Source organism: Sphaeramia orbicularis, chromosome 13 (assembly GCF_902148855.1).
Source record: "Sphaeramia orbicularis chromosome 13, fSphaOr1.1, whole genome shotgun sequence".
In the NCBI taxonomy this organism is placed as follows: domain Eukaryota; kingdom Metazoa; phylum Chordata; class Actinopteri; order Kurtiformes; family Apogonidae; genus Sphaeramia; species Sphaeramia orbicularis.
This window is the reverse complement of record NC_043969.1, coordinates 30,302,079-30,313,780: the sequence shown is the minus strand read 5'-3', so window position 1 is coordinate 30,313,780 and position 11,702 is coordinate 30,302,079. Positions and strand designations below refer to the sequence as shown.

Sequence of the window (11,702 nt, the reverse complement as noted above, 5' to 3'; positions counted from 1 at the left end):
CTTAATGATACTATACTGAGGTGCCTCCACCACTTGATGGAGATTATTGAACAGAAATATATTATATACATAGGAATGAAAGTTTATTATAAAGTTGAGCGTAAGTAACTTTTTATACTCAAGGAGACAATGTGAGCTTAGTTTAATATAAAATTAGACTTCAAATGGCTCACAACTATTTTTTTTTTGACAGTCACTGAATACAGCACCTATGCACAGATGTCATTAATAGTCGACTACTCAGTTAACTGAACTGCGATAATGGATCTTAGGGGTTATATTGATTGGGTTATATATGATACAGATATAACACAATAAGGAACAAGCCAAAATAGTAGGACTTTTTTATGCATTGTTCTGTGTTAAGAGGGTTTTGGAGAAAAATCTTGTACATGTAAGATACAGTATGTAATCTAAATGACGTTACATGGAGAACATTAAAGTATTTCAACTGCAGAATAAAACACATACGGCCATGAAACTGGGTCAGATCAAAACAACTTTATTATATCATCTTAATACACATGTGTCATGATGAAGAGTATATAAAATAAAATGAATGATCGCATGTTCACGGCCTGAGAAAATAATTATCGGGCCATCAGGTGTTTCTTAGTATTTTTCTCAGGTCTGAATAGAATAATGAAACATTTTGGGGCAAAGATACAGAACAGTAAACCATAACTAGAGGCCAGGATGGCAAAAATCTCAACAGCAACCACATATTTCCCAGGAGAGCTAACATAAGCAGGGACAAAGGCCACCCAAACAGCACAAAATATCAGCATGCTGAAAGTGATCAGTTTGGCCTCATTGAAGCTGTCAGGGAGTTTCCTGGCAAGAAAAGCCAAGAGGAGGCAGGTGCAGGCCAGCAGACCGATGTAGCCCAGAACCAGAGAGAAGCCCACCACAGAGGCCATGGCACACTTCAAAGTGACCTTTGACCCTTGGATACCCAAGTCACGGTGAGGTACTGGTGGACTGAGAGACAACCATATGATGCAGATGATGATCTACAACAAATGTTAATTTAAAAAAAGGTTTGGTTATATTTTTTATGTGTAATTGTATAAATATATATGTATAAAGACAACATTGTTCTCACCTGTACACTGGTGAACAGGCAGACACTTCCTCTCTGTAGACCTGGACCAAACCACTTCATCAAAGCTGCAGCACCAGGACGAGCTGAGCGAAAAGCTGCCAGAACCACCATGGTCTTCACCAGAAGACAGGAAACACAAAGTACAAAGCTGATCCCAAAGGCTGCCTGCTGGAACCGACAAGACCAGACTGATGGACGACCAATGAACACCAGAGAACACAGGAAGCAGAGCTTCAGCGACAGAAGAAGAAGGAAACTCAGCTCTGAGTTGTTGGCTCGGACCTAGAAGTCAATGAGATTGACAAATTTACATAACTTCAATTTGCAATTTCTGATTTATATTATGAATCAAATTATATTTGTATATATTCTTCACAATCTCACCATAGGTGTTCGACGGTAGTAGAGAAAAATGGCAAATACAACTATTGTCACCACTGCACCAGACACAGCGACTGTAGTCAGAGTAATGCCCAGTGTTTCATTAAAGGACAAAAAATCCATCTGGCGTCGTATACAGACAGTTCGCTCAATATTGGACCAAAATTCAGATGGACAACGTTCACAGTGGAGGGAACCTGACAGAAAGAAGGTGAGAGAATGATGGAGGATGAGAAAATTCAAATTTCAATTGTAAACATGATATCCTTTCAGTTTTTGTTTTTTTTTTTTTTGGGATAGTTTCCTCACCTGTTATATTACTAATTTCTCCTTCTCCACATGGAATACAGTCAAAGCAGCAAACAGGTTCTCCTTTCCTGTTGGCCATTCGGGTACCTGGGGGACAGCTCTTACTGCACACTGAGACAGGAACCTGGAAATGAAAGGAAATTATATTATTGACATAGTCTGGTAAATTAACACAGCTAGTATTTAACTAAACATTTTTAATCTGAATACCTCATTGGATCCTGTGTTCCACTGAATGACTGACTCATTTAGATGGACATTAAACTCATCCACATGACCAACCAACACAAGTTTAAGTGAACCTTCAGGAGTTTTCTGCCAGTTGACAAGGTCATACTTGGGTGGAATATCAGCTCCTTGGAAATAGAACATTTCTCCATGTGGTGTGGAAATATTCACTTTGTTTAAATGTAGCAAAAGCTGAAAGCACAAGTTGTTATCAATTTGTTTTCCCTCAAAAAATTTGAGTTGGGTAATATACGTATTTTCATATTATTGTTTATTTTACTACATTTTCAAAATTGTCTTCAAACAACATGCATTGAATTAAATTCAAATCATGGAAGAGATTAAACTTCTATTTTACCTCTCTGGGTTTGATGTGTTTTGCAGAGGAGCAGGTGGAGCTGTTGTTTGTAGGACTGTCTCTGTTTGGGCAGGAGAGAAGGCTGTGAAGGGCATGAGCTGCTGCATAAACAGCAAGATACACATTATATGTCCACCTCAGCTGAGACATGTCAGTAAAAGGATTCTGCACCTCCTCCAGAGACTCTGTTCCATTACAAGGTGGAAGGAAAACATTTTCAAGGGACCTTTTAGCAGAAGATGAAGTCGAAACATTTAGTGAAGAGTCAAAATATGACTTAAACAGATTAGAGGATGGAGGTGTTTCATGGGATTGTGTTGTTCCAGGACTACATCCAAACTGTTCTTCCCAGTATTCTCTTATCAACACATCATCAGGACGGTGATGTGGTTTTAAACTTCTGACAAAATTTTCAAATCCAGGTATTGGTGAACTTCGAACGGCCACACCAACAACACCGTTTGTAACAGTAGAGAGGCCGAGATTTTGGAGAAGTTCATCTCTTGTGCTCCAGTCCTCACTGGCCAGAAACTGTCTGTCAGTCACCTGTAGTACAGAGAGTAGTTTATGATCTCCATCCAGAAAATGAATGATATGTCTCCTTGTGAAGAATAGAATACAAACAATAGAATTCTAATGATTGTTAATATATTTGCTGATTTTACTTACATTTATCTTAGCCAGTTCGAGAAGTAATTGAATTACCCCTATATACCAGCAAAAAATCAGTATCACCCTTGCAGTTGAATATTTTACCACAGATGCTGCTTTTTTGGCATCATTGATTATTGTTTCAGAGCTGATTGTATGGATGAATTCTAAACAGATCCGTTTTCCTTGAATCTCCTCCTGAAACACCTGAAATGTTTGCATCAAGATAATAAATATATGGTACTTATGTAATATGAATGAAACAAACATCAAATGTAAATGTATAAATATACACCTGTAATGCAGAATGACCATAATCATCATTTGCTATCACTGCTCCAATCCAAGTCCATTTGAAGTGTAAAACTAGTCGTGCAATGGCTCGAGCTTGGTAAATATCACTCGGGACTGTTCTGAAAAAATTTGGAAACTTGTGCCTGTCACTGAGACAAGGACAAGTTGCTGAGTAACTTATCTGAGAGAAAAAGTGACAAAAGTATAATATTGAAACTTTTTCAACTGAGGCTTCAGGCTTAGAGGCTTAGAGTTGTATTTTTACGACAGTCATAAAACTCACAAGTGGTACAGAGAGAGGCCCCAGTATCCTGGATAATATAACCCCTGTTGAAGAGAATCCAGGACCAATGATCAGTGGAGCAGACTGACCGCCTGATGATAGAATTAAATATATAATCATATAAAAAATTCAATACATTCCACATGTATTGCATTCATCTATATATTATTTATCCATTTAATTACACATAAATGACAGTCTTACCAGCTGCATTCCCAGTTTGTTCATTCGCTGCAGACTGAGGAGTAGAAACAGCTGAGTTACAGATGTGTGCGTCTCCTCCAATAAGTGACAGAGCTGACTGCAGAGTCCAGGGGCACTGACCACAGCTGTCCAGTATACGGTAACCCAGCTTCACTCCTTGTAACAAGGTGTTGTTACGATTTATCTCCTCCACAGCAAATGCCATAGCATACATTAATTTTAATGGTACTATATTTAAGCTGAGGCATAAAAAGAAAAGCAAAAGAGAATTAAATACAGTAGAAGAGTTAAAACCTCAGATATTAATAATTTCTAAATATTGATTTCATCATGAATTACATCTGTTAAAAAATTTAACAATTGTATTTTTTGCAGAGCCATTAGCTGAAGACAACAATTAACAATACATGGATTAAAATATGTGACATATGATTATAAATAGTTTGATCAAATTTTACCCAGTGCAAGATTCATAATATGGCTCTTTGGTAAAATCCTGTTCTGCAAATGAAGGCACATAATAGACGTTAAAGAGACCTCCAATAATCACATCACCATCCATAGAGAGGCCCTTGTTATTCTGTGCATCCCATCGAGAACACACTGATGCCTCAACCCCCTCCAGTCCTATCTGTCTGCTCAGTACAGGGAGAAGCAGCAGAGGGAAGGATGAGGAGGACCATGGAGTCAAGAACCAGAGAAAACAGCACAAGGACGTAGGTGGTCTGGACATAAAACATAAAAGTAACTGTTATTCCAAGGTCAAAACATCCGTCACATTTAAATCACTGCAAAACATGTAAAAACAAGAGAAAGTACAGACCTACCTCATCAAACCTGACATTGAAATTCAACAGGTACAGAAAAATATTGTCAGACACTCCACAGACACAATACAGCTGTTTACCTAATGCATGTTCCAAACTTATTTCTTGTCAAAATGTAATCCTAAGATACCTGCAGAGAAAAGACAATACTGCAAACATGTTTCACTTCATCCCAAAGCTCATGTCACAATGTAAACTGTCATGTATGTAAATCCAGACAGAACAGATCATAACACACCTACCCAGTCTGCGTGAGTGAAGTGGTAATGTCAGTTTTTATAACAGCTGTGAAGTGAAAGACGTACAGATCACATGAGGTAATTTTTGCTCTCTAGGGTAATGTGTATGATTGTTTTTGTGTGTACTCTATATGGAAACTACTGTGACAACCAGTTTGGTTTTCAAATCACTTAAATGAGTATCAAAGCTACAAATGGAGGACATGTCAGAAACAACCCACCTTCAGATGAACTATTAAATTTTGAAAGTTACAAGTTGGTTTTAGGATTAGGAATCATGAATGTTGCTTTAATTGTGGAAAGATATGTATGTGCGCACCTTTTCTTATTAAACAACTGCAATCTGAGGCTTTTTGCCATTTCCATCACAACATGTGTTGTGTCAAGATCTGATGATCATCAATGTTTTATTATTATCTTTCTGCAGTTGTTACAGTTTAGGACTGCAGAATAATGGTGTAAGCCATATTTTTTGTGCTTCATATCATTACACATACATTCAATGTCATTCAGGTCTCTCAAACATGAAGATTTAAAGAGAGTGAGATACAGATACAGTGAGCCATGGGTGAGTTTGTGCAGTTTAAAGGGTCATATTTTGCTAAATCCACTTTTATTAGTCTTTGGTACATTTATTTGTGTATTTAAGGACTCTAATAGTTAAAAAAGTTTGAATTTGTATCCTCCAAGTGCTACAAAGCTATCTTTATATTCATTTTGTTGAAAATCGAGTGGATTTCTACAACACGTTTTAGTTCCTGCTTAATTTGTTACGTCTATAACTAGTTACGTCATGACATTTGCATAAGGTCAAGACTTGCGACAAACATTTCTCGAGTACGCCATAATTGTTTGTCAGCAGCAGTGGTCCATAATGAAAATATGTCCAAACTTCGAGACAATTACCTAAAATGTTCAGTTGTTGGTTGAATGGGACAGGGCAGCACAGTCAACAACCTGGAGGGGGTGGGGTATGAAGTGGCTCATTTGCATTTAAAGGGCCAGCACTCAAAATGACCATTCTGGCGTCATTACTCAGAAATAGGGTTGAAGATGGACCTGTGGAGTTGAATTAATGAAGAATTCAGACCCAAGCATAGCATTTACAGTTTACGCAGACCACAGGGAAATATTTTAAAATGCATAATTTCATTTAAAAAAAGAAATATCATTCCTTCAACACCAGCTTTCAACAAGTAGACATTGTACCTCACAAATTTCAAGCAATTTCTGCTGTTCTTTGGCTCACTATAGACATATATTTAATGAATATTTTGTGTTTTTGTAATGATACAGTTTAACTTTTTTTTCTGTATCCATTGTGTATAGTGTCAGAAAAAGTGTGTAAGCAGTGTTTTGCAGAACACAGTGCAAAGTAGAAGATGTAGTTGTCCTTTTAATTCTGTTGTTACAGACACAGTTATATTAGTTGCAGTTTTAATAGCAATGACTAAGTGTTTAGTTTAATTGCAAAAAAATCTGCGACAATAGTAATGCATTCTTTAGATTTTCCAACATATTTAATGAAATTCATTGAGAGGTAAACTAATCATACATTTTTATACTGTTGAAATGTAAAGTTTGTATTGTAATTCCTGAAAAACCCCCCAAAACATTTGGACGTGCAACTGGGTCAAGTCAAAACACCTTTATTATATCACCTTAATGGGCACATATGAAAGGCTGAAGAGCTATTGTCTTCACTCTTCTACATAATAAATAATCCCATGTTCACAGACTGAGAAAAGAATTATCGGGCCATCAGGTGTTTCTTAGTATTTTTCTCAGGTCTGAATAGAATAATGAAACATTTTGGGGCAAAGATACAGAACAGTAAACCATAACTAGAGGCCAGGATTGCAAAAATCTCAACAGCAACCACATATTTCCCAGGAGAGCTAACATAAGCAGGGACAAAGGCCACCCAAACAGCACAAAATATCAGCATGCTGAAAGTGATCAGTTTGGCCTCATTGAAGTTGTCAGGGAGTTTCCTGGCAAGAAAAGCCAAGAGGAGGCAGGAGCAGGCCAGCAGACCGATGTAGCCCAGAACCAGAGAGAAGCCCACCACAGAGGCCATTTCACACTCCAGAGTAACCTTTGACCCTTGGATACCCAAGTCACGGTGAGGTACTGGTGGACTGATGGATAACCATATGGAGCAGATGATGATCTAGAAGAAATTGAAAACATTAGATTTTAGCTTGAATGACTAATTATTAATACATTTTATTCAATATTCATTCAGTCAAAAGAACAAAAAATTAAACAAACAAGCAAACAAACAAAAAAAGCTACTACACTCACCTGTACACTAGTGAACAGGCAGACACTTCCTCTCTGTAGACCTGGACCAAACCACTTCATCAAAGCTGCAGCACCAGGACGAGCTGAGCGGAAAGCTGCCAGAACCACCATGGTCTTCACCAGAAGACAGGAAACACAAAGTACAAAGCTGATCCCAAAGGCTGCCTGCTGGAACCGACAAGACCAGACTGATGGACGACCAATGAACACCAGAGAACACAGGAAGCAGAGCTTCAGCGACAGAAGAAGAAGGAAACTCAGCTCTGAGTTGTTGGCTCGAACCTAAAGGTGAATAAGATTCAAGAAGATGAAATAATTTAAAGACAATTTCTAATCATTCATTTTTCATTCAGTCATTCATCTTCTGAACCCGCTTTATCGTCACTAGGGTTGGAGAAAGGATGCTGGAGCCTATCTCAGCTACCTGTGGGTGAAGGCGGAATACACTCTGGATGAGTCACCACTTCATCACAGGGCTGACATATATGGAGATGAAATACCAATCACTCTCACATTCACACCTATGGGCAATTTTAAATTGGCCAGTGAACCTATCAGTGCATGGCGTTGGATGGTGGGAGGAAGTGGGAGTACCCGGTCAGAACCCACACAAACACAGGAAGAACATGCAAACTCCACACAGAAAGGTTTGTGGTTGGAAGTGAACCCAGGACCTTCTTGCTGTGAGGCAACAGTGCTATCCACTGCATCATTCATTTTTATGAAACAAATAATATTTATATATATATTCTGTACAATCTCACCATAGGTGTTTGACGGTAGTAAAGAAAAACTCCCAACACTGCTGCTGTCACCATGGCACCAGACACAGCTACAGCAGTCAGAGCAATGCCAAGCGTTTCATTAAAAGACAGGAAGTCTATCTGACGACGTATACAGACAGTTCTGGCAGCATTGGACCAAAACTCAGATGGACAACGTTCACAGTGGAGGGAACCTGAGAAAGAAAAAGGTGTGAGAGGAGTGTGAAACACTGTAAACACATTTTGCATTTGCAAACAGGATTTTCTGTGATTCTGAATCTTTAGTTTCCTCACCTGTTACATTACTAATTTCTCCTTCTCCACATGGAATACAGTCAAAGCAGCAAACAGGTTCTCCTTTCCTGTTGGCCATTCGGGTACCTGGGGGACAGCTCTTACTGCACACTGAGACAGGAACCTGGAAATTGTGTCAATGTCTGGTAAAGAGACATTTCAATGAGAAGCATGTAACTGTAATCCTGTTCATCTGAATACCTCATTGGATCCTGTGTTCCACTGGATAACTGACTCATTTAGGTGGACATTAAACTCATCCACATGACCAACCAACACAAGTTTAAGTGAACCCTCAGGGGTTTTCTGCCAGTTGACAAGGTCATACTTTGGTGGAATATCAGCTCCTTGGAAATAGAACATTTCTCCATGTGGTGTGGAGATATTCATGTTATTTAAGTGTTGCAAAACCTGAAATAATATTTTATTCCATCATTTATTTTTCAAAGTTTCAACATTGTGAACAAAAACACAAATCCTAAAAAAAATTCAAGACAGAGTGAAAGCGCAATGTTGGAGGCACAACATTTTCTGTACGAACATACGTAAATAATAATAACAATAATAATTCAGACTGGTTTATTTTACCTCTCTGGGTTTGATGTGTTTTGCAGAGGAGCAGGTGGAGCTGTTGTTTGTAGGACTGTCTCTGTTTGGGCAGGAGAGAAGGCTGTGAAGGGCGTGAGCTGCTGCATAAACAGCAAGATACACATTATATGTCCACCTCAGCTGAGACACGTCAGTAAAAGGATTCTGCACCTCCTCCAGAGACTCTGTTCCACTACAAGGTGGGAGGAAAGATTTTTGAAGGGACCTTTTAGCAGAAGATGAAGTAGAAACATTTAGTGAAGAGTCAAAATCTGATTTGAGTGAAGCAGATGAATTAGAGGACATAGGTGTTTCATGGGATCGTGTAGCTCCAGGACTACATCCAAACTGTTCTTCCCAGTATTCTCTAATGAGAATATCATCAGGACGATCATATGGGTTTAATTTTCGGACATAATTTTCAAATCCAGGCATTGCTGAACTTCTAACGGACACACCAACAACACCATTTGCCAAATTAGTGAAGGCAAGATTTTCAAGGAGTTCATCACTGGTGCTCCAGGCCTCACTGGCCAGAAACTGTCTGTCAGTCACCTGTGGTACAGAGAGCAGTTTACAGCCTCCATCCATACACAACATACCTCCTTATGAACATAAACACTATATACATTCAATTATTAATTGTAAGTGTATGTAATGTTTTGACTTACATTTTTCTTGGCGAGTTCAAGAAGTAACTGCATCGCACCAATATACCAGCAAAAAATCAGAATCACCTTTGCAGTTGAATGTTGAATTGCTGTCACTGCTTGTTTCGCATCATTCATTACTGTTTCTGAGCTTATAGTATGAATAAATTCCAAACAGACCCGTTTTCCCCTAATCTCCTCTTCTAACACCTGAAATGTTGACATCCGTATATGAAATGTAAAGAACTTATGTGATATGAACACAAACATATATTCAAAGTAAAAGTATGCATATACACCTGTAATGCAGAATGACCATATCCATCATTTGCTATCACTGCTCCAATCCAAGTCCATTTGAAGTGTAAAACTAGTCGTGCAATGGCTCGAGCTTGGTAAACATCACTTGGGACGGTTCTGAAAAAATTTGGAAACTTGTGCCTGTCACTGAGACAAGGGCAAGTTGCTGAATAACTTATCTGAGAGAGAAAGGGACAAAAGTATAATTGGGAAACTTTCTACTTAATACTTCTATAAACATATAATTTAAGCTCTTGATGTTGCCTGTTCAGATGGGCTTCATCACTATTGTATTTTTACCACAGTCATAAAACTCACAAGTGGAACAGAGAGAGGCCCCAGTATCCTGGATAATATAACCCCTGTTGAAGAGAATCCAGGACCAATGATCAGTGGAGCAGACTGACCCCCTGACGATAGAATTAAATATATAATCATATAAAAAATTGAATTCATTCCACATATTTTGCATTCATCTATATATTATTTATCCATTTAATTACACATAAATGACAGTCTTACCAGCTGCATTCCCAGTTTGTTCATTCGCTGCAGACTGAGGAGTAGAAACAGCTGAGTTACAGATGTGTGCGTCTCCTCCAATAAGTGACAGAGCTGACTGCAGAGTCCAGGGGCACTGACCACAGCTGTCCAGTATACGGTAACCCAGCTTCACTCCTTGTAACAAGGTGTTGTTACGATTTATCTCCTCCACAGCAAATGCCATAGCGTACATTGACTTTAAAGGCACTATATTTAAGCTGAGGCAGGAGAAAAGAGATAAAAAAGTGTTTAAGTGAAAATGCAAGACTTAAAAACTGAGATATTAATCATGTTTAAATGTTGATTTCATCATGACGTACATGTGTTAAGACATGTAAAAGTCTCACTTCTCATAAAACCCTTTTAAAACAACAATTAACAATACATGGATAAAAATATGTAACAAATAGTTTGATCAAATTTTACCCAGTGCAAGATTCATAATATGGCTCTTTGGTAAAATCCTGTTCTGCAAATGAAGGCACATAATAGACGTTAAAGAGACCTCCAATAATCACATCACCATCCATAGAGAGGCCCTTGTTGTTCTGTGCATCCCATCGAGAACACACTGATGCCTGAACCCCCTCCAGTCCTATCTGTCTGCTCAGTACAGGGAGAAGCAGCAGAGGGAAGGATGAGGAGGACCATGGAGTCAAGAACCAGAGAAAACAGCACAAGGACGTAGGTGGTCTGGACATAAAACATAAAAGTAACTGTTATTTCAAGGTCAAAACATCCGTCACATTTAAATCACTTAAAAAAATTTAAAACAAGAGAAAACACAGACCTACCTCATCAAACCTGACATAGAAATTCAACAGGTACAGAAAAATATTGTCAGACACTCCACAGACACAATTCAGCTGTTTACCTAATGCATGTTCCAAACTTATTTCTTGTCAAAATGTAATCCTAAGATACCTGCAGAGAGAAAAGACAATACTGCAAACATGTTTCACTTCATCCCAAAGCTCATGTCACAATGTAAACTGTCATGTATGTAAATCCAGACAGAACACACCAACAACACACAATACACAGTGTATACTAGTGAAGTGGTAATGTCAGTTTTTATAACAGCTGTGAAGTGAAAGACGTACAGTCAGTTGCCAAAAGCACATGAGGTAATTTTCCACTCTAGGGTAATGTGTATGATTGTTTTTGTGTGTATATGGAAACTGTGACAACCAGTTTGGTTTTCAAACCACCTAAGTGTGGATCGAAGCTACATATAGAGGACATTTTGGAAACAACTCATCTTCAGATGAAGTGACACATTTTGAGAATTAAATGTTGGTTTTAGGAATAAGAATGAGTTACGGTTAGGAGTAGGAGTTTGTAATTGAAAATTCTGACTGAATCTCACAGTTCACA

At 38.4% G+C, this 11,702-nt stretch overlaps 1 protein-coding gene across 1 annotated transcript; it reads right to left on the bottom strand.

The window, feature by feature from the left end:
- Window positions 1-590: 590 nt before the first annotated feature.
- On the bottom strand, window positions 591-10,509 carry LOC115431118 (extracellular calcium-sensing receptor-like). The gene is made up of 13 exons (XM_030151358.1): window positions 10,305-10,509; window positions 8,446-8,591; window positions 8,245-8,368; window positions 7,951-8,144; window positions 3,328-3,507; window positions 3,051-3,239; window positions 2,659-2,927; window positions 2,382-2,607; window positions 2,006-2,215; window positions 1,796-1,919; window positions 1,490-1,683; window positions 1,106-1,387; window positions 591-1,013 (listed from the first exon to the last, which is right to left on the bottom strand). Exons 1-13 carry the CDS (start codon window positions 10,507-10,509, stop codon window positions 591-593), a joined length of 2,766 nt encoding a protein of 921 aa, XP_030007218.1.
- Window positions 10,510-11,702: the final 1,193 nt, after the last annotated feature.